Source organism: Diadema antillarum, unplaced genomic scaffold (genome assembly GCF_040938485.1).
Source record: "Diadema antillarum isolate AM-2024a unplaced genomic scaffold, OU_Dant_1.0 scf00000011, whole genome shotgun sequence".
In the NCBI taxonomy this organism is placed as follows: Eukaryota; Metazoa; Echinodermata; class Echinoidea; order Diadematoida; family Diadematidae; genus Diadema; species Diadema antillarum.
The window spans coordinates 588,763-616,150 of record NW_027270900.1 but is presented as its reverse complement, the minus strand read 5'-3'; the positions used below and the strand labels follow the sequence as shown (position 1 = coordinate 616,150).

The window sequence follows — 27,388 nt, the reverse complement described above, 5'->3', positions numbered from 1 at the left end:
CTTATATATTGGTATTACTTTCGCCAATTTCATTTTATCAGGAAATATACCATGAGAAATTGATAAATTAAAGATATGAGTCAAAGGGTCTGCAATTGCAGATATGACTCCTTTAAGAATACAATTATCAATACCATCATAACCGGAACTGCGCTTATTTTTAACAGAAGAAACAATATCAATAATTTCATACCTATTCGTTGGAATAAAAAAAACAGAATTTGGGTTACATTGACCTAAAAATTCAGTAAAATTTTGTTTTGTGGCCGGGATATCTTGAGCAAGCGATTCACCTATCTGAGAAAAATAAGAGTTAAAAACATTGGCAATATCAACAGAATTGTTAATCAAATTATCATCCGATTTAATCTGATCAATCTCTACTTTTTTACTCTGTATATTCATCGCCCGGTTTAAAACTTTCCAGGTATTTTTAATATCAAACTGAAATTTTGACAACTGTCGTGAATAATAATTTTTCTTCTCAAAACGTAAAATTCTGATTAGTGTATTTTTATAAGATGTGTATTTCCTTTTCGATTGATCAGTATTTTCCATTTTGTATTTATAATATAAACGATTTTTTCTGTTAATTGAGCGAAGAATTGATTTAGTTATCCACGGTAACCTAGGAGTCTTCTTATAATCCATTCTTTTCTTTTGTTTAGGAATTATATCATCCAAAAAACCATTCAAAATATTCATAAAATTGTCAAAAGACAAATTAACATCGTCACTGTCATATACTCGTGACCAATCTGCATTATCAAGAGCGGCATCAAGACTGGCCAACTTTTCAGGGGACACTCTACGTTTAAATAAAGGAAATGAAGATTTGGAGTCATTAACAAGCGTTCTCAAAGTAAAGGAAGTCATTATTGGAAAATGATCCGTTATATCTGAAAGAATTATAAAAGAGTCAGGGAGGGGTAAAACATTACAAAACATATTATCAATGAGAGTAGCCGAATGATCTGTAACCCGAGTCGGTTTGGAAATGAGGGGCAGAAAGGAAGAAGACAAAAGCGTTTCGAGAAACTCACTTGAAGAATGATCATTTCCTGATTTCAACAAATCAATGTTATAATCGCCAAGTAAAAAACAGTCCTTGTTTCGAATTATTGGATTTTTTGCCAAATCTGCAATATAAGTAAAAAAATCTACAATATTTGAATTGGGAGGTCTATATATAATTCCAACTACCACATTCTTACATCCTGGAATACTAAGTTCAATGAAAAGAGATTCAACGGTACTATCCATTCTGCAGATATCGCTGTGAATAACACATTTAAAAGAACTTGAGACATAAAATGCAACGCCACCTCCACTCCTGTCAGATCTGTTATTAACATACATATTATATCCGTCGATAGCAAAAGAGTTTTCAGACGACGCGGTTAGCCAAGTTTCACTCAGACCAATGACAGAGCATGATTGAGTGTGATCAGATTCTAATAAAAACTGTAACTCATCAAAATGCTTATTTAAACTCCTTATGTTTAGATGCAGCAAAGAAAACGTGTCTTTAGAAAAACTATGATACATATCTTTACATTCATTAACAGTTATATAATTACATAGCGGGTTCTGAATTGAATCATCAAAATCATAAGTAAATTCAGGAGCTGATGAATTCAAATTATCGGCTGCGAAATTATCATAGGGAGTTGCATGTGTAACTGGTACTCCATCAACTAAATCAGATTCGGATGTTGTGTGTCTAAATAATTCAAAAAAATCATCATTCGACATAGAATGAAAGGGTGCATTTACGAAATCAGCCATAGTAAATAATGATATGGTCTGAAATAGAGTTCTGAGTTACCAGCAAAAGTGTGAAGAGGAAGCGTGCGATAGAAAAGGAAAGCGGCCAACAGGCAACGTGTGACGAAGCACGTGAACAATTCGATACACGTAGCAATGTGCAATGCTGGCGTAGGAGTCTTGATGTAGGGATGATTGCTTCGAGGAAGGTGGAGTGGGAGTAACAAAAAGCAGAATGGGTTGAACGAGAGAGACCAATAATGGCGAGGGAGACAAACACAGAACAAATAGAACAAGTAAACGAAGATGCATGTACAACGGGTGTCTGGGTGGGCATCCAAACTGAAAGCAAAAGACATATATATAGAAAAAGTTGGGCTGAAAATAAAGAAAGAAAAGGAAGCAAATAACAAAACTCAACTGTTGGAATGAAAGAACATATCCGCCTCGACATCATTATCAGGTATAACATGTACAATACAATTACAGAGCCGAGCTAAACTGTTGCTGTCACCGAGCCGTGCATCTCTTCCGGGGAATGAGTTGATTACGTAAATCGAGTATGTTGCCCTACTTTGTCTAATAAAATAATACAAACGTTTTATGAACGGTATACATATGCATAAATTATCCTTGAAAAGCGAAATCAGCAGTGTTTTGTAGATCAAAGCCTGACATTACCCATACAGAAATACAGAAGGAAAAGGGGAAAAAGGGAAAAGGACGAAGAAGAAAACGAAAAAAAAAATGACGGAAGGTAAGGAGGAAAAGAAACTAACAAGAAAAAGAGAAAGACTATGGGAAACTTGTCGGAAGACGTACATGCATTTATCTCGTGTGGAAAAACACATTCCACAGCGAGTGGCTGTCAACTCTGTATGAAACCGACACAAACAACAGGTGACTGTTATGGCGCGTGTGAAAATATGCATTATGTATTGAACTTAAGAACCTTGTGAAATTCACAGTACCAGGGTATGAAAGCAATGTTGCACAGCGATAGTTGGGCAATTATCAGTGCACTGCACTCAAGAGCAAGATTTTAAAAAAAAGACAAACAGACAAAAATATGCATGCTCAAGCTTGACAAGGTATGTAAAGAACAATGGAACCTTGACGCCATGCTATGTCGTAGGAGAAATACAAAATCTTGGGCATTATAACGTCAAACGACGTGGCGGATTAGGTCCAATCTGCATAATTTAGTAAGGTCATTGCTTTCCTACTTACATAAGGCCAAATGTTGGCAAGCTTCGCTTAACATTCATGGACTGTAGCGAGCTAGTGGATACAATACTTTTTTTTTGGGGGGGGGGGGAGGGAGGGGTCTTACAAAATGCACCGGACACACACAGCCACATAGAACCTATACACCAAAGAGATGCTAAATCACCGCAATACCACAATAGCAAGACACTTCGGTGTATGGGTGTGTTAGGTCGACATTGCATCAGACAACGCTAACTTGGTAATTGGTAGCATAATGGGAACTCGACTCCATGGCGCGTCAAATTTAAACCAGACCTGCTCATTATAACTATCGACATAAGGCCTATTGGTTAGGCCTTCTGAGTTTCAGGAAATGATAAATACATCTTCAGATTCACTTTATGTGGAAATAACAACTCAGAATTGAAACACGAATACGTGTATGTTCGTGGTGCACAAAAAGAAAAAAGAATAAGTGGAGCTCAGATGCACCAACTAGGCAAAAAATACAAAAACCCTTGTCAGTCATTCTGACCTACCGAAAAAAAAGAAAAGAAATTACCGAAGCTTCCACATTCAAGTTTGACCTAGCAGTGTAGGTAATAAACAATACAAAATTTATCATTTGAGCATACAGTTGTATTGATCGAGGTAATATCTGTTCTTACTTGTAGACTGGGCAATGCAGTAAATAGACTTCATATACTGACTGCATCCTCTGACGAATAAGCATAATTTACACACCTCACTTGGTATGTAGCATTAATGACACGAATGAAGGGTGAAATAGTTATGAAATCATGCTATGGAAGAAAAACGAATTGATATATGGAAAACCGTATTCAAACCATCCATGTCCCATATATATATATATATATTTTTTTTTTTTCAGAGAAAAGCCAAAGGGTTATCATGTACATCCTTGGATGAATCGATTCTCTGTTCAAGTCAAAACTTTATATAAATGAGAAAAAAATTCAAATATAATTCAAGTCAAAACTTTATATGAAAAAAAATCTTTTAGCTTAAGGCAGTTAATTTATCACTGTTCTGGACTGCAACATTTATTCTATACCCATAACAGATCACAGAAGATGAAATCTGTTCTTACTTGTAGATAGGTCAATGCAGTAAATAAACTTCATATACTGTCTGCATCTTCTGACGAATAAGCATGTACTACTGTACAAGTGTACACACCTCATTTGGTACATAGCATGTAATGACACAAATGATGGGTGAAATAATTATCAAGTCATGTAATGGGGAAAAATGGATCGATACATGGAGACCATATTCAAACCAAACATCTCCCATATTTTTTTTTTCCAGAGAAAAGCCTAAAAGTTATCATGTACATCCTTGGATGAATCAATTCTCTGAAATCAAAACTTTATATTAACCACTGTACTTGCCTGAAAGAAAAAAACTATTTTCTTTTGTAAATACCTTAAAACAGTTAGTTTGCTGTTCTAGACTACAACATTTCCTCAATACCCATAACAAATCACAGAAGATGAAATCTGTTCTTACTTGTAGACAGGTCAATGCAGTAAATAAACTTTATATACTGACTGCATCTTCTGACGAATAAGCATATTTTACTATACACACCTCATGTGGTTTGTAGCATGTAATGACACAAATGAAGGGTGAAATAATCATCAAGTCATGTAAAAGGAGAGAATGAATTGATATATGGAAACCATATTCAGACCAACCATCTCCCGTATCTTTTTTTTTTTTTTTTTTTTTTGAGAACAGCCAAAGAGTTATCTTGTACATCCTTGGATGAGTCAATTCTCTTAACCCTAAACTTCATATGAATCACTGTACTTGCCAGAAATATATATAAATATAATACTTCTTCTTTGAAAGAAAACACTGAGTTTATTTCTTTTTTCTTTGTTCTTCACCTTAGTCCGGGTTCGTAGAGAATTTCCATATTTGTTATATCGCAGTCAGAGTCGCCAATACTTATTTTGGTGATGTGGGAGAAAGTGAGCCCAAGATCTTTTCCTCGAATCTCCAACCTTGTGTTGCCTTCAGGCGGTCCTGATGCTGGAAATATCTGAGGCATCAAAGGTAGTTCACAGACCATCATTTTACACAAAGCAGCGCTAAAAGTTCCATATTTCTGCTCGATCAAAAATAAGAACTTTAAAAAAGATGACAGCTTATAATGTCATTGACGACAATGCGAAATACGAATATGTCTTTGGAATGAGACTATGATATCAATGTTTTGAGAGACAAAAGAAATGATTGATATTTGGCATTATTGCCTGTTCCTAAATTTTCCCTTTCGCACTCATGGCAGAAGCCATGTTCTGATGACATCGCGCAGTATCAAACAGGCATATTGCACACTCGGCAAATATCAACCAGTGCGACAAGGTTAAGCCACAAGTATACATGTATATAGTTGTACGGAAAGAACATAAAAAAACTTCGGTCGCATCAGTCTTGTATCTACAACTTACAGAAGTGATGACAGGCCCATTGCACTGGAGGTACATATTCTGGTTAAGAAACCCAATGGCGAGACAGACTTCGCTCCCAGCGACATTACAGTCGTTCTCACACCAGCCACAGCCAAGTCGGGCGGGGGTGACTTCAGGCGACAAACAGCGGCTGCAGCTTTCACTGTTCACCGAGCACTTGTACAGAATCACTGGCAAGAAAAAAAAAATGAGTTTCATTAAATATATTTTGTTCGTGCTGATGGTTTCACTCCAAACCTAAATTTAAACGTATACATCTTATCAATGTCATTTCGACATCGTAAGCTCGATAAGTGCATGCATATGTGAACAAATTGAATAATGTGCTGATAATCAAAACTGTAAGAAATGACACCTTCAAATTAAGGTAATAACATCCATTTCTTATTTGCATAAATCGTGCGTAGGCCTATTGATGTGTTGTTACGGTATGGAAGAACTTACCACTATGTCCTGTTAAAAGTTTGACTCATATAATCGGTACGTTATGTTTACGTTACCAAGACTGTCATTATGGTGTGTATACAGGACACTGGCAGTAGGGCCTAAAGTTACTTTGTTAAATACCGTATTTTACTAGATTAAAGAAGTTGTATTGCCCTTATAAATAATTCCCTTTCCTTCAAAATGTATAGTAACATGTAGATAAGGAACATGCCCTGGGAGCCTGTGACGTCATCGATGTTATTGTTGCCGTTCCAGCGCACTGACACATGAACGCTTTTCAGCAGAAGTTTCTCGTTGTATGAGTACTAAATGAAGGAGACAAAAAGATACAATTGAAAAAAAAAATTAACTTTCACATGGAATGATTCTATGAACGTCAAATAGCAGTTCAAGTGCAATGTTCAAATCAGAATTCATCGCAGCTTGAATATCAATAAATTTTAAACTCAAGTGACAATTGTGAAGCCGTCCACGACAAATAATGTTTAACATCAGATGCTCTTGACTTGAAATTCTAAACTAACGGAAAGAAAAACGAAAAGAGTCTAAACTCACGGCTCCATCACAGCTGACTTGGCTTTCGTTGTAATGCGTTGCCCTCACTGCCTGTTCAGCACCCTCAACGTCTAATACGCACTCATAAAATCCGACCTGGAAAAATAAAAAGAAGCTGCTAAAATCTTTACATGGATTGTGTAGTTAGCTTGGTTTGATTGTTTGTATTCTCTTGGGATTTTAGGGCAAAAGAGGTTAATGTGATGTATGGTGAACACTTTGAATTTTATGGTCCATAATTTCATAATACCCTTTAAAGGGGTGAATAGTTTGTGTTGAGGTGGGGATTCAAACTCTCTGCGAGATATTGAGAAACCTCCTATGAAATTTTAAAGAGCATACAATTCTTTGAGGAATTCAAAGTTTGATAAAAATTCGGTTTTGAAATGGCCAAAATATTCATAACAAAGTAAAAAAAGCGATCCTGAGATATCTCACCCATTTCAACATAGGTTTTCATTAAATAAACTTTGAAATCTTCTCAAAATTGTATGCTTTTTAATGTGTCACTAGAGGTTGCTCATTATCTCACAAAAAGTTCGAAACCATAAGCCAAATTCCAATCAAATCTATGTTTTCCCTTGAAAGTCTCAAATTTTTAATCACATATGCACGGAACATCAAAAATATAATTTGTGTTTCTGGAAGCCCTTACGTATGTTAATGTGTTGTTTTTGTTTTTGTTTTTTTTTATTACTCTGGCAATGTATAAATCATTAAACTAGCAGAAGAATGAAAGAACAAGTAACACAAATGACTCTGAGCCATGCTACGATTAACACGAGTCTAATTCTTTGTTCTGCCAAACTAGTAATTTACAAGCTCCACTCGACTTCATACCTTTCTCTGGTCAGTAGGTAGATGTTTCGCTAGGAGAGTGTAAACCGTGTTGACACCAACGGGCACAAGAATTTCTTCTTGGACACCGAGTAGATGGGGACAGAATTCCTGTCCTCTATTACCAATTCCCAGGGGATTCTATTTGATCATGATATCAGCATAGAAAAATAATGCATGAAAAGCAGGAAAAGTGGCCTCTATAGGCTTACAGGTTCACAGTAAATGGCAAGGAGAAATAAATCCAGCAAATGAAGTTCATAACAATAAGCGATATCTGGTGGCCAGAGATAATGAGAGGTCTCATTTTATAGCAGTTTGAAACCACAGCCTTTTGCAAGGTAACAGTAAAGAAATAGACATTAGATTCAGCTGAATTCAAATTTATTTTCAGTTATCGACAAAAACATACATTTCACTTTCTTTTGTAACAGAGAATAAGGTAAAACAACCCTACTGGAAAGAACACAGTGTCCCACAGTGTATTTACAGTGTGTTCACATAGTTGACTGTGTGAAAACGCTCGAATATTGCACCATAGTAAAGCAAAAACGTCTTTCCGACTCTTTTAACAGTGTGAATATGATTTCACACTGTGGCATGGTTCTCACAGAGTGTTCACATAGTAATGCTTTGTTTCACACTGTAAATTGATGACTCACATTGTGTTCACACTGTTAAAACGCTCGAATTTAACAATGTGAAGAGATTTCACACTGTGCTCACACTGTCTTGCTCACACTGTGGCACACTGTGTTCTTTCCAGTAGGGAAGGCAACAGAGTGTACAACGGTGAAATCTTATAGTAAGTTTACATTGTAAGGAATAGTGAAATATCTAATACATGTCATATGAAAGGAGTACGTTAACCTTTGCTTACATTCACTCCAATTATTAGGGTATCATCAGAACAAGCTGAACTGTCAGGTGTACATCTGTTCTCGTAGATACACCAATCACACGGCCAGGGACTAGTGACGCAAGAGGAACATCTTTGTAGTGAAAGACAAACGAGGAAACAAGTCTGAATTCTAGGTGGAATCAAAATAAGTCCACACAATGATTAGCCTTTGACAAATAAGGACACAGGCCTACTTTCCCCATATAATTCTTGTTGGATTCAGTTTGTTTGTTTGTTTGTGTGTGCGTGTGTGTGTGTGTACATATTCTACCGTATCTATTTCTAGTTTAAAGATATTTTGGAACAATTTCACACATTACTGAATCAAAGAATCGCACCTTTCTCTCTAGTCCCCTTGAATTTATCCTTATTTTGTCTGAACAAATAACTTTCATTTTCATCACAAGTGGAATCATGTTGTATAACAGCCTCGTTATTCAAGTTCATGAAATTCTTCCGTCGAGATGCTTTCATTGCAACTGATTGACAAATTGCCCTGCATCGACGTAAGTAAGCACTGAATTGATCAGTGTTTTAGTGGTAGCCATGATAAAAATCAAGGGGGGGGGGGAAATCGAGCGGGATTCGAACGCACGACTTCCTGATCATCGGACAGTGTCCGCGGGATTCGAACCCACGACTGTCCGGTGATCAGGAGGTCGTGGGTTCAAATCCCGCTCGAGTATGTACGTCCTTGATTTTTATCATGGCTACTACTAAAACACTGATCAATACAGTGCTTATTTACGTCAATGCAGAGCAATTTGTTAATCAGTTGCAACATCCTCGTTATTAGGGAAAAGAAAATCCTTGCAATATAAGGAGAGAGAAATACCGATGTTTGACACAGAACGTGTATGTATTTAATTTCTATAAAATATTTGTGATTCATAACATGACCAAAACTAGCTCAAATAATAAGTTGAGAGTCGATGCCATAAAAGTTCAACTCTGAAAAAAAAAAGCAGACTCACGAGACGATAAGGGTGCAATCAAAGAAGAAAAGATCCCTCGTTGCAAACAGAACTCCATTTTCAGTTGATTTGATGGCCAATGACATCATGACGTGATCCCCTTGTCGGAATGAATTGTTGAAAACTAAAATCAGGTACATCATATTTTTGAATACTTTTCAAAACTTTTCAAAGTATGTTGCTGTAATATCAGATAAAGAGCACATGAAATATTACTAAGACAGTCACGGTCACAGCCACAGTACATAATTATATGAGTGAAGAAGTCATTATCTGTATGTCCTTTTACCTCCATCTGGTATCAGCGGTAACACGTTGGCAGGAGGCGTCACACAACTGATCGTGTTGCCACTGGTAACAGCCTGTACCTGATATACGTCAAATACACATATGTACTGGTTGCCATCAAACAATTCTGGCAGTTGCTCTACGGCGATGTTAATCTATTTTGGATGAAGAGTCAAAGAAAAGGTAAGCATAACGTTCACATTGTTGCTAAAACAGCTTACTTGGAAAGCAAAATGAGTGCTAAATGAAGCATTGATATAAAATCATGCAAAATAAGATAGATGTGACAATAGATCACAAAAAGAATGGTTTGCATGTCATTCGTATCGTGACAACTTGATACAGAAAGCAAGTGAGGTTAGTGAAATAAAATGTCACGGCTTCATATGATTTCTCTTGTGATTGATAGGTCCTCCATACAGATACAATTTTCAAGGGGAAGAATTTTTTTCATCAAATTTGCAAATCAATACAAGTTTAGCAGAGTAATTGAGATTTGTTGAAATCAGGGAAATATTTGAAAAGGAAAAACACTGTCACAACAAATGTAGGGCCTGGTCATTTTTAAGAGAAATATCTAAAATAGCACCTATACTTTCCCTTTCTGTACTTCATCGCAAATGTTAAAAACCAAGTGCTTTTGAATTGGTGTTAAACTTTTGATCAGTTACAAAGCTGTTCAGGCCTATGTTTCGGGAATTTTCAGCTGTAACTCTATGTTTCCTCTGTTTTTCCTCTTGAATTTCACTTTAACTCAACCTGCTTGTATCGAACCTTGTGTTTATTGTTCTTATGTACGTGTTTTTTTTTCTTTTTCTTGATGTTTTCGCCTTGAAGTTCATTTTCAACTCAACTCACGTGTATTATCTTATTAAAACCTTGCGTTTTTTGTATGTACGAGTTTTTTCCCTTCTTCTTTATATTTGACATTTCTTATGTGTATCATACACTTTCTGTTTTGATATAATGTACGCGATTTGATTCATTCGTTTGTTCTTTTAGATTGTTAATTGTTACGAAGTTTATGCACGGACCCAATGAAAAACAGATTGTGCTGAATGAGTCTTCCCCGTGTTGAAATGAGTGAATGAATGAATGAATAATTGAATGAATGAATGGAGAAATGAAAATACTGGTGCCATTAGTGGACTGACCCGTATTCACCGTGATCACGTGACGGTCAATAAGCGGGTATTTGACTTTCGAAAGTTTATAGCGCCCCCGTTATTGTTAATGAGAGAAGGTTAGTAGGGCCTGATAGATTTCTTCCTTTACTCCCCATAAGAAGAATCGAGGTTTCTGGTCCAGAACCTCAACCGTTTCTAGGTCCATGTTGTGTCCTGGAGATTCGATGTAAATACGCTTAGAAACTTAAGAGGAGGTGGACCTACATAGAGCGTCTTGGTTCCTGGAATCTGCAGTTCTGTAAGTGAGCGTTATATATGCTTCACCACAGATGTACGATTCCTGGGAAACCCTTTGAATATCTTCCTTTAGAGTAGGATTGTGTACACGGGATCACTATAAATGCCCTTCTTCTCAGTTTTGTCCTCCGGTGCTACTTACCACTGGCGTAATATTCCATCATAATGGCCAAAATTGTTGAAATTTTTCCGCGAGGTATTTGAAACTCCCTACCATGACCCTAGCCGTAAAGGAAGAATGTTAGTTATACCTCCTCTGAGGTTTCAAAGCATATCCACATCGGATATCCAGGACACCAGGTAACAGTTGAGGTTCTGGACCTGGAACCTCGATGCTTCGCATGGGGAGTCAAGGAAGCAATCTTTCAGGGGCTGCCGACCTTCTCTCAACAGTGACTTGGGCGCCATACCATACCCGCTAATAGACCGTCACATGATCAAGAAGAAGACGGGTCAGTCGGCTAATGAAGGCTGTGGATTTGTCAGCTGAAAATTCCGGAGGTAAATATTTTGTATTTAGATCAAAAGTTTAACACCGGTGGAGATGAAGTAATAATACAGATGAACTTTTACTCTAACCAAGTGTTTAACTTGCACATGAACATGGGCGTCACCAGGGGGGGGGGGGGGGGGGGTGCACCCCCCTTCAGACCCTTAAAAAAAAAAAAAAAAAAAAAAAAAAAACTTCAGTCTGCGAGCGACCTCAACGCCGGACACTAAATGATTATAATTTTTTTATTTATTTTTTTTTTGAAATTTTGCATCGGGGACCAAAAAAAAAAAAAAAAAAGAAAAAATCATGGGCAAAAGCAATTCGCACCCCTGGTTCTGGCAGCACTGATTTTATACATAGGCCTAATCATCTAATAGTGCAAGTGTATTCTATACAGTGTTGACTATATATACATAGATTTTGGACATCCTTCCCATACTTGGTCACTTCGAAGCCACCTCGCTAGTCATACCTCCCCCAGTCATGAACATAAACCGACACCCTTGACTACCAGTGGCGGATCCAGGGGGAGGGGCGCACCGGGCGTCCCCCCCCCCCCTCCCCGCCCCCTCTTTAATTTCCAAAGCGAAAAAGTATAGCTAAACGGCAGTTTTTGGACTGTAAAATGTCAAAATTTTCAAGCTCGCTCGCTGGCATTTAGTCGTAATGCCATTCTCCTGAAGTTGCTGCCAGTAAATGCCGGCAGTTCCACCCGGTGCGCCCCCCCCCCCCCCCCTTACTGCAAAAAATATAGCTACAAACAGCAGTTTTGGGACTGTAAAATGTCACAATTTTCAAGCTCGCTCGCTCGCATTTAAATTCTCCTAATATTGCTGCCAGTAATTGCCAGCCGTTGCGCCCGGTGCGCCCCCTCAATTTCGAAAGCAAAAAAAGATAAAGCATCAAACGGCAGTTTTGGGACTGTAAAATGTCAAAATTTTCAAGCTTGCTCGCATTTAATCTTTATGCAATTCCCCTGATGTTACTGCCAGACTGTAAAATGTAAAATTTTCAAGCTCGCTCGCATTTAATCGTTATGCAATTCACCTGATGTTGCTGCCAGTAATTGCCAGCAGTTCCGCCCGGTGCGCCCCCTCCCTTAATTTCCAAAGCGAAAAATATGGCTAAGAACGGCAGTTTTTGGACTGTAAAATGCAAAATTTTCAAGCTCGCTCTCTTCGCTCGCTCGCATTTAATCTTTATGCAATTTCCCTGATGTTACTGCCAGTAATTGTCTGCAGTTGTGCCCGGTGCGCCCACCCCCGCCCCCTTCCACTTAATTTCCAAAGCGAAAAAATATAGCTACAAACGGCAGTTTTTCTACTGTAAAATGTCAAAATTTTTAAGCTCGCTCTCTTCGCTCGCTCGCATTGAATCGTTATGCAATTCACCTGATGTTGCTGCCAGTAATTGCCAGCAGTTCCGCCCGGTGCCCCCCCTCCCTTTATTTCCAAAGCGAAAAAATATAGCAACAAACGGCAGGTTTTTTTTTTTTTTTACTGTAAAATGTCAAAATATTCAAGCTCGCTCGCTCCGCTCGCTCGCATTTGATTGTTATGCCTTTCTCCTGATGTTGCTGCCAGTAATTGCCGGCAGCTGCGCCCGGTGCGCCCTCCCCCCTTAATTTCCAAAGCGAAAAAATATAGCTCCAAATGGTAGTTTTTTTTTACTGTAAAAGATGAAATCCTAGCGACGCCGGTGTCCTTTCCCCGCTTGGTTTCCCTCAACAACAGTAAAAGTCCAGGGATTGAGAGCTCCCTATATTCCAAATGTCTGTCCAAAAAAAAAATCTCGTTACATTAGGATCAAAACGCACCCCCCTCGAAAAAAAGCTGGTGACGCCCCTGATGAAAAACTTACACTTTGCTCAGGTTGGTCATAAATGATTTTATCTGAAGGCTGGATCTCAGAGATTGAAGCACATGGTTCGGTGTCGTAAGGCAACCATCTAGTGGATTCCTGACCTAGTGGACAGTCGCTAAATCTTGTGCACCTTCGAAAATAAACATTCATGCAATCTCTCCTTTATTTTAGAAGCATATGCTGCGTCGAGATCATAGTAAAGATGAATATTTGTTATCAGAAAAGGAAAGACAAAATTGGTAAATCACATCGTTACACACGGATCATACATGATGTCATGTACATAATGATCGAGGGCAAACCATTAAGAAGACTGTGATCTTATTAAGCATGCTACACAATACAGTAATAATTCTGAACCACTCCCACTTGCGCTGCAATAACTTCGTGATGCCAGCCCAGCTTGTACCATGTTTCCCAAGCTGAAACAGTATTAAACAATTTTTAGCACGTATGGGCATGTATATGGGATGAATGAACACTAACCTGGCTTCAAGAGTACACCACCCACAGTATGGGTCGCCATCGTGTTCACCCAGAGGCCCGATGCATTCTTCACAGCTCATAAAATTACTGCAGTTCGCCAGAGAGAGCTTGAATACCTGCGCGGTGTAAAAGTAGGAATGCTGGTGTTGGTGATGTTGCTGAACATGCAAAATACAATTTTCAGTCTAATATTTATGTGCATAGGTGTATAAATCATATCTACTGCATGGACGTCCTAGTCAAGCTTAAAATAGCTTATGACGATCCATTCCTAAATGCATGTGACATATATGACTAGTTCCATGTAGATAATATTATGTAGATACCAGGTGTAACGTGTATGTATAAAATGCATTTTGTGAATGTATCAAAAATTTAGAGTTATCATATCAAATGTTAAGACCCCGAAATTCACGTCATTGCATGGTACTCTGTTATTGAGATCTACACTGACATTCTTTTTTTTTTGGTATCAGTTTGATATCATTTCTTTTGCTATAAAGTAATACTTAATAAGTTTATATCATATATTGATTTCAGTATATTTCATCAGTTTTCTTTCACTGTTTGACACGTGCTAAAGTCATTACCACATGATGGGCTCCTACCTTTTTTAAACCTCTATCGTAATGTTGATTACAGCATTCGCAATTCACTATGTTACAGCATAACACACGGCACACATGTTATCACCTGTGAACCTTTCTCAGAGCCTGTTGCCAGAATGATTTGCTCCTCGTCTTCATCCAGAAACACATCTCGTAGGACCGATCCTTGTCCAAGGGGAATATTTTCGTACTGGTAGGCTGAAGAGTCGTTTAAAATGTGAATCTGCACATCAGGTTGGATACAAAGAAGGTGTGATATCAAAGACATCGATTAAGGGTCATTCAGCTGTAATTTTATACCTACCGAAATGCAATGATTACTTCGAAATGCATTCATCGTGAAAACAAAATTAGTCCAGAATAGTAATGTTTTTACATTTACCTTTTTTTTATTCAGTATAACTACATTTTTTATTGCTCCTTTGTCATTTGGTTGATATGTTTTTGTTTAAGATTGTCACATCCATGTAATTTATTTTGATTTGATTTGACTTTGACATGCAAAATAAATACGGACGAACGAGAATCTATTCTTTGATAAACATGACATGAATTTCTCTTTATGGGAAGAGAATATTTCACTCGGGTTTGCTGTAAGAGTTGAAAAACTGTTACAAGAGAATGAAACCTCATAAAAATGTGAATTGACAGGATGCGGGAATATCTGTAAAACATTGCTGGAGCAGCCATTGCTGGATGAAAAGACTACAACAATTTGTAACGTCACGCCATGGATAACGATGGAGAGATAAAATAAAGGAAGTAATTATTATTATTATTATTATTATTATTATTATTATTATTATTATAAACATATTTTCACTATTCTAGCATAGTCGAAAGAGCACTTTCAGAAAGCAAGGGGAATACTAAACTTAACGTGTCAGTAACAAATCGAGGCACCTCTCATTAAAAAATGAAAGTCTGTGGGATCATTGATTTGTGTACATCATTGTATATAGGCTATGTAATGTAAAGAAATATAGTAGTCTTTTAATCCAGCAGTGGCTGCACGGAACTCCACAATTTTAGAACGTTTTTACGGAATGTCCGACTTCCCTCAAATTTCGCTGATCCACATGACATGTTTGGCGTTCATCATTTCCCTACGTTAAAGGACAAGTTCACCTTCATAAACATAAGGATTGAGAGAATGTAGCAATATTAGTAGAACACATCATTGAAAGTTTGAGGAAAATCAGACAATACGTTCAAAAGTTATGAATTTTTGAAGTTTTTGTGCAGTACCCGCTGGATGAGAAGACTACTGCAGTGTATGAATAACTTAGATGTCACATGCGTACAACAATATAAGGAAAATATAAAGAGAATTTCACAAATTTCCATCTTTTGAAAAAAGTACACATTCCCCTGACTCGTTACCGATAAATGTTATGGGTAATATTATTCCCCCTGCCTTTAGAAAGAGCCAAGTCAATTGCTCTTTTATTATGCGAAAAAAGTGAAAATATGTTGAATTTTCTTTTATATTTTCTTTATACTGTTGTACGCATATGACTCACAAGCTGTAGTAGTCTCCTCATCCAGCGGTTCCAACACAAAAATTTAAACAATTCATAACTTTTGCATCGATTGTCCAATTTTCCTCAAACTTTCACTGATGTGTTCTACTAATATTGTTGCATTTTCTCAATCCTTATGTTTATGAAGGTGAACATGTCCTTTAACGAAGTAATGTACCGTAGTTGTACAGTCTCATTGGTTATGTTATCGGGTTTCAATGTGGGCCATACCTTCAGTAATTCACCCTCGCTACTTCCAATGAAAGCCACAGTATAGTCTCTCTCTGTAGTAGTAATGATAGACGTAGGCTCTACATCAGAGAAAGTGAGTACTGGTGAAGCAGTCAACGGGTTCACTCCATTGGGGTAGGCGTAGTAAGCATTGTTACCCTCAGTAGCTTGGCACTGTCTGCTTTCTGAATTTGGTGAGGTTGGGAACTCGCATGGTAAACGTAGAACAAAAAAAGAGAAGAAAAAGTAACAGAGAGTAAAGTTCCTGCCTAGTTTTTTCTTTCTTTCTTGAACACTGTGATGCTCCTTAGTCAACGGCGTAAATCCGTACTAAGGAGTTGGGGGGGGGGGGGGAGTGAGAAGCTTGGTGCCCCCCCCCCCCCAACGCACACACACACACACACACACACACACACACACAGTGGCGTACCGTAGGTCAAGACAGTGGGGGCGGGGGGCGTGTTTTTTTTAGACGGCACAGATTGGGGAAACTAAAAATCTATCGGGGACCCTATCCCTAAACCTAACCCTAATCCTAATCCTAACCCTAACCATCAAACCCTAACCCTAACCCTAACCCTAACCCCAACCCTATCCCTAACCCTAACCATAACCATAACCAAAAACCCTAACCCAACGTTTTTCCCATAGGTTTAACACGCGCCATGCCCCAATCTGTGCCGTCTTAAAAAAACAAATGCGGGCGGGGGCACCTCGTGGAAAAGTAATTTTGAGGGTGTGTATGCTTATGCATGCTTGCGTTTGTATGTGTGTGTGCGCGTGCGTGCGTGCGCTGTCAGTCTGCAAACTTAATGGGGACTACAATACATAACGATATGTGACACATTCCACAGCGCAGTCATTGAGCAACATTGTGAGTTTTTTTAGAATGACGGTGTGAAACAACAAGAGAATTGCATACAAATTAAATGCAAGCGAGTGTTGAAAATTTTGACATTTGACAGTACAAAAACTGCCGTTTGTAGCTTTATTTTTCGCTTTGGAAATTAAGGGGGTTGCGCACCGGGCTCAACTGCTGGCAATTACCGGCAGCAACATCAGGAGATTGGCATATAACGATTAAATGCGATCGAGCGAAGCGAGCGAGCTTGAACATTTTGACATTTCACAGTCCCCAAACTGCCGTTTGTAACTATATTTTTGCGCTTTGGATATTAAGAAGGGGGGGGGGGGGGAGAGGGGCGCACCGGGCGCAACTGCTGGCAATTGCTGGCAGCAACACCAGGAGAATGGCATAACGATTAAATGCGAGCGAGCGGAGCGAGGGAGCTTAAAATTTTGACATTTTACAGTCCCAAAACTGCCGTTTGTAGCCAAATTTTTTCGCTTTTGAAATTAACGGGGGCGCAATGGGCGCAACTGCCGGCAGTTACTGGCAGCAACATCAGAATTCAGGAGAATGCCATAATGATTAAATGCGAGCGAGCGAAGCGAACGAGCTTTAAAAATTTGACATTCTAAAACCCCCTAAAACTGCCGTTTGTAGCTTTACTTATTCGCTTTGGAAATTAAGAAGGGGGCGCACCGGGCCCAACTGCTGGCGATTACTGGCAGCAACATCGGGAGAATAGCATAGCGATTGAATGAAAATTTTGACATTAGTTTACAGTCCCAAAACTGCCGTTTGTAGCCACATTTTTTTGCTTTGGAAATTAAGAGGGGCGCAATGGGCGCAACTGCTGGCAATTACTGGCAGCAACATCAGGAGAATGGCATAACTATTTAAATGCGAGCGAGCGAAACGAGCGAGCTTTAAAATTTTGACATTATTAAGTCCCCAAACGACCGTTTGTAGCTATACTGTTTATCTTTGGAAAGGAGGCGCACCGGGTGCAAGTGTGGGCAATTACTGGCAGCAACATCAGGAGAATAGCATAGCGATTAAATGCGAGCGAGCGAAGCGAGCAAGCTTGAAAATTTGGACATTTTACAGTACAAAAACTACCGTTTTGTAGCTATAATTTTTCGCCTTTGAAATTAAGGGCAGTGAAGAGGGGGGGGGGCGTAACTGCTGGCAGTTACTGGCAGCAGGATGGAGAATGGTATAACGATTAATTGCGAGCGAGTTTACAGTCGAAAAACTGCCGTTTCGTAGCTATTTTTTTCTCTTTTTTTTTTGCTTTGGAAATTAAAGGGTGGGCGCAACGGGCGCAACTGCTGGCATTTACTGGCAGCAACATCAGAATTTCTCTTTTTTTTTGGGGGGGGGGGAGGGGGCACCCTCCGTTAATTGAAAGTATCTATAGATATCTCCACCCACGGCACTTATGCATTCTTTTAACCTGAAGTAACAGACCTGGTGCACACTTTAGATGAAATGTTTTAAAATCTGTTAATCTGGAGTGTATTAAGTAGAAAGGACTGAACGGGGAGTGTATGGGAGGCATGGGGTAGGCCTAACCCCTATTACAGTACACGAGGGAGATTTTGTATTTGCAGAATTGAAATTCTTTCGATGAAATATTTAGACAGCTTTCTATCAAAAAAGTAAGAACCTTTCCACATCTCGGGAGTTACGAGGAGGTGCAAAATGATATGTTTGTCCCCAATAATTTAATGGGGTACCATTCCCCCTCCCTATATCGACGCCTCTGCATATGAGGGAGCTTTTAAAGTGAAAGATCTGCTGCACGCTCTTTGATAAAATACTATAGGAAATGCGTCAATCTCAAAAGTGTTCAAAGTATATCGAAAGGGATCCAGCAGCGGAGCTTTTGCATGCTTATGATTGCAATTCAACGATCCGGTGCAAAGTTCTGGTGGTATGTGAACAATTTTCCACAAAGAAAGTTCGAGATTCGTCCTCATCTCGGGAGTTCTTTGGGGACAAAATTTTAGAACTTTCCAAACCACATTTTATTGTCTTCTTTTTAGTAGTAACTGGATTTCCCATGACAGTCACTCAATTGTAATTCATTCCTTTTACTCTGAATCTTTGAGCTGAACTTACCACACCACATTGGCTGCCATGTAAGTAGTCAATTGATCTTCTATCACAGTTACTTGAGGGTGAGCATGTGATGCAGTCAACTACAGCATCGGTAAATCTCTGCTGGATATCACTCATCTTGTAGTGACACAGAGCAGACTGTACAGGTGATGAATTCTCCTTGGTAAACACAGCATACATGACGTCATCGGTACTATTGATACCCAAGGAGTCGGCTAGCTGGGATCCTGCAGGACCAATGTGAGTTGCTTGGATCACGTTGTAGTTTGATCCTGTCTGATCTGTGCATTCAAGCTGAATTTGTGTGTAGGATTCAAAGTTTCGATCGCTTGTGTCAATGCACAAGCGACCTATTACAGCTAGTGTCGATCTCGTTGTTTCTACTTTGAGCTGAATTATGTAAAAAATGTATGGAGTCTCCAGCATAACCTGAATGTAGTTAAGAGTATCAGGAAGTGTGTATAATTCAATGTTTTGGTTACTTCTTAGTAAAGTTATGTGATACTTCGAAATAGGTCGTTCCCCCCAACGAGTGATACTGATGCCTGTGTAAAGATGATAAGAAGTCATTGCATTGCCACTAGCCACCACTCCAGCCATTGGTACATCATCTCTCCCTACTACTACCTGTTCGGCACTGCTATAATACACCTCAGCATCAATAATAGTGGATAGCTCCCTCATTTCACAATAGCCTTCACATCTTCCGCATGTAATGAGTGTCTCTGTAGGTGCAGGTGCGATGACAAGCAGTCTATTTTTGTCCTGTTCACCAAAATACTGAGATCCCTGTATGTTGCATAATCCAACCTCAACTGTCTCCCTCAACATAAAATCTGCTCCTAGGTGGTAAATCTCCTCCTCGGCTCCAATGTAGACATCACCAGTAGTGTTATCTACAGCCATGAGTCTGAAAGGCAGCCTAGGATTGGGACTGGAGAAGGATGACACCAGGTAGGAGGAGAGAGGAGCCGAATGTGAAGATTGAATCAGGCTGACGAGGCAGAGTGCGTGAAACAGGGAAATTGGAAATGACTGCGACTTTAGACTCCTCCGAGCCATGTTGACTGTTATGAAGATAGACTGAAAAGAAAGTAGAGCCGTGGGGTTATTGTCATCATTTTTTTTTTTTAGAAATTAGCTTTAATGAGGAAGAAATTATCATTCCTGAGAAATTATGATACTAACGTGCTAAACGACTCACAAAGACTTGATCCTTTCGTGAAAGAAGCGTTATCAGTTTGTCCTTTACTCAGTTGACTCTTGATAATGAGAACTGAGAAGATTGAAGATCGCAGGGCTCGACATTTTCTTTCTCCCTAGTGTTCCAAATCTCCCACTGAAATTTTTAAATTTGGAATTTGGTGGCCCGAGTAAAGATTCAACTGCCCGAAATCAAAGGAAACATAATAATCCATACTGAATCTTAGTTTCTTGATTGGACAACCAAAATATAGCCTTTTTAAAGTTTGGTAGCCGATAGAAATTTTCAGCGGCCCCGGGCCACCTGTCCTCCGGGCAACTGTCGAGCCCATTTTCAGACGTTGGCATTTGTGAGATATATTCTTTCCAATCGGAATAATAGTTCAAGATTATTTGCAGGATTTGTTTTTCCTAAACTTGCTCTTTCTCAAGTAGTTACGTGAAGTCTTCTTAAGAACTACAGCACATTTGAATAATTTCTGACTATCTTTTTGTTTCCGATGTAATTCATGCACTTGGTAATATATTTTGGAGATGACCGTGTAAACAGTAAATGCATGAAATCAGTAAATTTCCAAAGCTCACATAAACTTCGATATCAGAAATGTTGCATACTGCTTTGATAGAAGACGAAGATCAGTTGTGTGGGATCCTTCCCAGTATCTATCGTAAGTTTAGTCAAACCAAGCCTGTACAGACATAGTTTGCAGCAATGAATTTAGATGTGTTCAAATTCTCGATACCGACAGTATACAGAAATTCAAATAGAAGTTAGAAAAAAAAACTTACCAGATAGGTTGAAAATGATAACCTTTACACGCCGCAGTCTATAGTTAACACTGACAAAAGTTGCAATGCCACTATTTAAGTCCAATTATGTTAGCTTTCTCAGTCATGTCATAAAAACGGCTTGTTCTATAACAAGTTGTGCGACATTATGGTCCGGAGCACCACAAGAGAGAAGTACTCCTTGAATATTTTTGAGTGTGCAGCAGGATCAATGAAACCTAATATTTCTGTTCTACTTCCGCAATAAAGATTCCTATTTTCTATGATGACCTTTGCACTCAGATTGGAGACGGGGTGGACCTGCTCCGTTTCTTTGCTTGATAATGGCACTATAACAGAAATGACAGAAGTTTGTCCTTTATCGAACCCTCCATGGTCCTAACGCTGTTCTCGGGCAAGGGTTTAGTTTCACTCTACAGACACGAGAAGGTGCGAAGGGTACCTCCCGCGTCAGGTCATGACATATGGTTTTAACAAGTTTGAGATAGATTTGAAAAAAAAAAGTAAGAATACGAATAAGTTCCAGAGGCGACAATTACATTTCTTTATTTCCTCAAGGAAAATCAAGACACAATCTTAAAATTAGCAATGCTCAGTCCATCTCTTCGGAAGAAGGGGGTGCACTCTTACCTGCAGTTGCTGTTGTTATCTAGTCGAAATTCGAGTAGTCGCTCACGTAAGCATACGGAAATATCGACCACTCATCGTGTATCACGGAGTATTCTGTTTGTGCATGATGTTCCTGATTGGCAAAATGGTGACCTTATGCTAAATCGGGTGGATGATTGCATAAAAAGATATGAAATGCATTGATCACACTTCCAATTTTGTATTTCAACAGATGTCCTCATCTGCTGAATTTACTTCTGGAGTGTTACGAATGGGTTTGTGGTTTTTTCATGTTAATATTTGTTTGATGATAGTCAACAATCAAGTTATGTCAGGTGTGTCAGGAGAGTTATTGACAACTGACATGTTATAACAATGATGTATGTTATTTGTATAATGTGTTATGTATTGTAACAAAATGATATTCATTTTTGTTTCTTTCTATATGTTTATTCATCAAAATATCAACATATGTACAATATTTACAATGACTCATTGGAGCACAGCAAAAGTACAAATGCTAAGCATATACCTCTTGGGTAACAGTATTGACACTGAACATTAACAATGATACAGTATCCACATAATAATACTTTATCCTACTTATTATTGTACAGTAATTATGAACAAGAATAAACAATACCCTAACCGAACTGGCGTGTGCATGATTTGGCACTTCAACAAAGTTTTTTATTTTCTCTCTTTAATAAGTTTATTCATCAAAATATCAACAAATGTACAATATTTACAATGACTCAGTGGAGCACAACAAAAGCACAAATGTTAAGCATAATTATACCTCTTGGGTAGCAGTAATACTGAACATCAACAATGATACATGTATGAATCCTACTTATCATTGTACAGTAATTATGAACAAGAATAAACAATACTCTAACAGAACTGGCGTGTGCATGATTTGGCACTTCAACAAGACAAAACAAAAAGAAAGAAACAAATAAATTTCCAATTAACTTTCGTCTAAGTTACAACTTGCAACAAATTTTACATAAAAATCTCCCAACGGCACCGAAAAAAAAAATTACCCGCTCTGATCTGCAGCACACAATCTGCAGCCCCCCGCCCCCGTATGACATGGGGTCACACGAGGAATGCACATTTTAAAGTACCGTGTTTACACGATCGCTATATGGATGGCCGGACAAAATGTATCGGCTCCCCATTCATGAATGAACCAAAGTTTTGTGTAATTATGTAACACACATTATGGGGAAATGTGAAAGTACATTGGAGCGAAAATTGCTCATACCATTTCAGTAGCACAATGTGGTCGTGGTTACTTTGTGCTTATTTACACATGTGACAAGCTATGCATTCTAAAAGAGTGTTTGAATTGTTCCTTTATGTCAGTATTCTGTATTGGTGATTATTTGTTAATTAGTGGTTTTTGTGAAGATTCAGAAAGTGATAAAAAGTATGGATGATAAGTGTAGCGATAATTCCTACAGTTAGTTCAAAGTTGTGTTACAGAGGTTTGATACATACATTTAGCATTATGTGTGTATACGTATGTACACAGGTTGGCCATATGACCCATTTTAGACAATTAACTTTAATCAATAAGTAAATGTGTTTAGTTATGGGACTGAAAACCATGTCTATAATAATTCCATACAGGTACTATCAGCTACCTCGTTTTTCTTCCTCGGTATTCTAGTGCCATTGATGTAATTCATGCACGATACTGGATCAGCCCATACTTTCTGAGCAAAGATGTTGAGAAACGAGACCGACCTTTGTGTCTTGTGCTCGGTACGACGTTCTGAACGTGAGTATGTACACACTTTACCTGTAAATGAACAAACTTGTGTTCCGGTATATCGCCTCTGAAGTTGTGATGCATTCGTGTTCAGATAAGTATTGGTTGGAATGAGTGCCGAATGCCGATGAGACTGGGATGGTAACAGGTGGTTCTGCACCAGAAGACAACTCGTCCAGCAGCCTTTGTCATGTTTGTGAGCATTCTCGAGCGGGCTTTGCTGCAACGTGGGACAACTGATTGTCTGGACGGACGCCCAACGTACTTCCAGAATGGACGTCGGAGAAAGAAGTACAGTACTTTGGAAAGGACAAGTACGTCAGAAGTGCTTCAAGAACAGACGTCGCAGAACGAAGTACACTACTTTGGAAATGATAAGTACGAACGATGTTCTTCCAGGGCGAACGTCGGAAGACGACGTACTTCTGAACTAAGGTGCAGAACGACGAAATACAAGGGCGGACGTCGGGAAACGACGTACTTTCTGAATGACGTCAAAGAACGACGCACTCAAGAAACGACGTCGGGAGTGATAGGGAGAATTCACTTGTCAGTGTGTTGGATGAGATAGATATGAGAGTGAGAATATGCCTTTGAGTCGGATGATGTGAAGTGCAAGGTGTAGACTGGTGACGTACGAAGAGTGGTGGAAGACTAAGGTTCTATCCTCTTCACAAAGCGATCGTATATTTCGATCAAACGGACGGTCGGCTCGGTCGGCATAAGTGCCAAGGCCCCGTTTTCGCTACAATATCGTACATCATGAAATTCTCGAACTAGCAGTCACGGGCCGACAAGTTTCCATATGACTTAACAAATATTTTTACCATGAAAAGAAAGTGGATGTGGCGTCACGTCAGCCTCGGAATATTTTTCGCCGGACCAATATTTTGGTGTCACTTTTTTGCCAGTAATGAGATACCTAGCTATCGATATCGCAATCGCAATTGCTGAGAGTCAGTCAGCGTAGCAGCGACCACCGGCATGCATTAATCTAGCATTACCAAAGAAATTTGTAATCTCTGAGCATCACAGAGTGCATGCAGCGCAGCGTAATGCCAGTGCACTGAACACTGGCTGATGGCACCACTTGGTAAAAAGGACGCTGTATTACTACAACGGCATTTATTGAGTTTCCATGGTCGCGTGGTAAATCTTTACAGTGAATAACAGTGAATAACAGTGAATAACTAAGACAAAGAACAGGAAAACTGTGAGGAGCTGTGAACTGTGGGGAACTGTTAAAATATACTCTGTGAATTGCTATTTTGTGACATCTAAACGGATATGCCCAGATGACAGAGTCTCTCTAATGGCGTAGAACACCTTTGGAGGTATGTCACACCAGGAAATTTCGTGATTGATGAATTTTGAGTGTATTTCTGAAACACTGCTTTGCCTCAACACTTCACAGAGTTTGATTCATAGTCCTAAAGGTACATTTTGGTGTTGGTAGATTGACAACTGACCTACCTACAGACTGTGCATACTACCAGGATTTGAGTCCCATAGGCCTGTATTGTGCTTGTGCAACCTTCTGTACCAGGGACCAATTGTTCAACTCCATCGCTACCACCGTCAAGTGTAATCCTCTTACCTGTCAGCTTTGTGGACTTATCGCTCAACAGCAGATTCCCCTAACAAGTTCTTTTCATCAGCATCTGTTGGCTTGAACCATGCCCCCTAAAGGAAAGAAAAACATAGCTTCCAACTCAACAGATCCAGTGGATTTAGGTGAACAGATGTGTGAAGAAGTGAGAGACTTTTTCAGCAGCCAGCAATTCAGGGACCTGCTCAAGTCTGCTCTTGTCGATGCTGTGACAAAGGAGTTGCAAACCCTCCGCGACCAACTTGAACAGACAGAGAGTAGAGTCATGGACCTTGAAAATGAGATCAAGGCAAAAGCCACCATCATATCTTCGATGCAGAAAGAACAGGAACGCAACAAAGACGAAATCACCAATCTGCAGCGCACCTTGAACGATGCAGAGCAATACTCGCGCAGGAACTGCTTGCGGCTGTACGGCATTCCCGAGACGGATCATGAAGACACCGATGAAGTGATGCTCGACCTAGCCAGCAAAGAGCTGAATGTGAAGTTGAAGCCTGAGGACATCGACAGGTCCCATCGCATTGGTCCTCCACGTCCTGTCAAGAGAGGAGAGAAGACAAAGCCCCCTAGACCAATCATTGTCAAGTTTGCTACCTACCGTGTTCGCCATCTTGTCATCAGAAACAGGAAGCGACTGAAAGGGAAGCATATTGGCATCGAGGAGGACCTGACAGCAACAAACAGGAATCTGCTACAAAAAGCAAATGAGTTGGTCAAAACAAACAGCAATGTGATCGCAGCTTGGTCGACGGACGGAAGGATCCTGGTGCTGCTCAAAGCGACGAATGGGGGCACTGTAAAAAAGAGGATACATTCAACTACTGACTTGCAAAAACTGTAAATCCATAACCCCATCACAAATATTGCAATGTGATTTCAGAATCACTCATTATATTTCATATTTGATCATTACCTGGTGTACAACTTACCTTTTTATACTGAACTAAAGGTTTTTTTTGTTTTGTTTTGTTTATGCATATCCTGGTTTGAATATTAAATGTCGATTTCTTGTGTTTGTGTTTTGTGTAACAGGCAAAATTCTAACATAAATTGTGATAATTGTTTTCTTTGTAACAGAAACATTCAACAATATGACACACATATATCTGATTTTGATAGTGAAGTTGCAATTCATAATGCGTATTATACTCCCAGCGAATTTTGCGATTATGTTAAATCAACTGAGAATTCAAATATATTATCTTTGTTTCATTTCAATTGTCGTAGTTTAAAACGCAATTTTGATAATTTTTGTTACTGTGTAGAAATGTTAGATATGCCTATGTCAATCATAGGAGTAACTGAAACATGGTTGAGAGATGGTGAGGAAGAGCTTATTTCTCTCCCACAGTATACCTTTGTTGGTAATGCTCGACAGGGAAAAAGAGGAGGAGGAGCTGGAATTTTTATTCAAAACAATATCAAATTCAAAAGAAGAACAGATTTAGATATATGCAATGATGTCGTTGAAAGTATTTTTATTGAGGTATATGATAAGATAAACAATTATATTGTTGGTGTGATGTACAAACCTCCTCAGCAGACAGTTGAAAATTTTGTAGAAAATATCCAAGCTTCTTTAAATACCATATCAAATGAGAGGAAAGAAAATATCATAATGGGAGATTTCAATGTGGATTTAATGAAAATAAATGTTTGTCAGTATGTGAATGATTTTATAGATAATTTCACTTCGTATTCATATTTACCCCAAATATTCAAACCAACTAGAATAACTTCTCATTCAGCTACTATATTGGATAATATATTTTATAATTATTCTGAAAAAATAGAAAAGAGTGGAATAATTCTAACTGATGTCAGTGATCATCTTACACCATTTGTTTTGATTAATTCTAAGGCAGTTATGAATGATTTTGATGCAGAATATAAAAAAAGAGAAATAGATGATGAAAAAATTTATACATTTTGTTCAAAATTACACGCAGTTGATTGGACATTTTTATATGATATACATGATGTAAATGAGAAATACAGCCGATTTACAGACATTTATTCTGAATTGTATAATGAATGTTTTCCTGAAATAGAGGTTAGACAACGAAAACATATGCAAAGAAAGCCATGGTTAACTGCAGAAATAAACTAGAAATGTCGCTAAGGCGACTGCTATGCCTCCGCCATAATGCATAATTCTCCTAATAGGTCTATAGTACATGTGGACAATGTATAATTACATTTTCACAATATTGGCAAAATATTGAAATTACATGTTTGTCACAAATGTGTTGAATGTGTTCACCTTCCTTTACCTAGGTTAAATTAGATGAATAGGAGAGCATGTATTTGGGGA

The 27,388-nt window shown here is 38.7% G+C and overlaps 2 protein-coding genes across 2 annotated transcripts; one reads left to right on the top strand and one right to left on the bottom strand.

Annotated features, from left to right (window-relative positions):
• Positions 1-4,888: 4,888 nt before the first annotated feature.
• Positions 4,889-19,261, bottom strand: LOC139720487 (plexin-A4-like). The gene is made up of 12 exons (XM_071631844.1): positions 19,135-19,261; positions 16,111-16,295; positions 14,442-14,579; positions 13,749-13,864; positions 13,260-13,392; positions 9,484-9,637; positions 8,253-8,350; positions 7,323-7,460; positions 6,483-6,578; positions 6,139-6,232; positions 5,460-5,650; positions 4,889-5,047 (listed from the first exon to the last, which is right to left on the bottom strand). The coding sequence occupies exons 1-12, from the start codon at positions 19,259-19,261 to the stop codon at positions 4,889-4,891; spliced, it is 1,629 nt and encodes a 542-aa protein (XP_071487945.1).
• A 5,768-nt stretch (positions 19,262-25,029) lies between these two features.
• Positions 25,030-25,915, top strand: LOC139720571 (uncharacterized). Its single transcript, XM_071631922.1, has one exon. The coding sequence runs from the start codon at positions 25,139-25,141 to the stop codon at positions 25,913-25,915; it is 777 nt and encodes a 258-aa protein (XP_071488023.1). The 5' UTR covers positions 25,030-25,138.
• Positions 25,916-27,388: the final 1,473 nt, after the last annotated feature.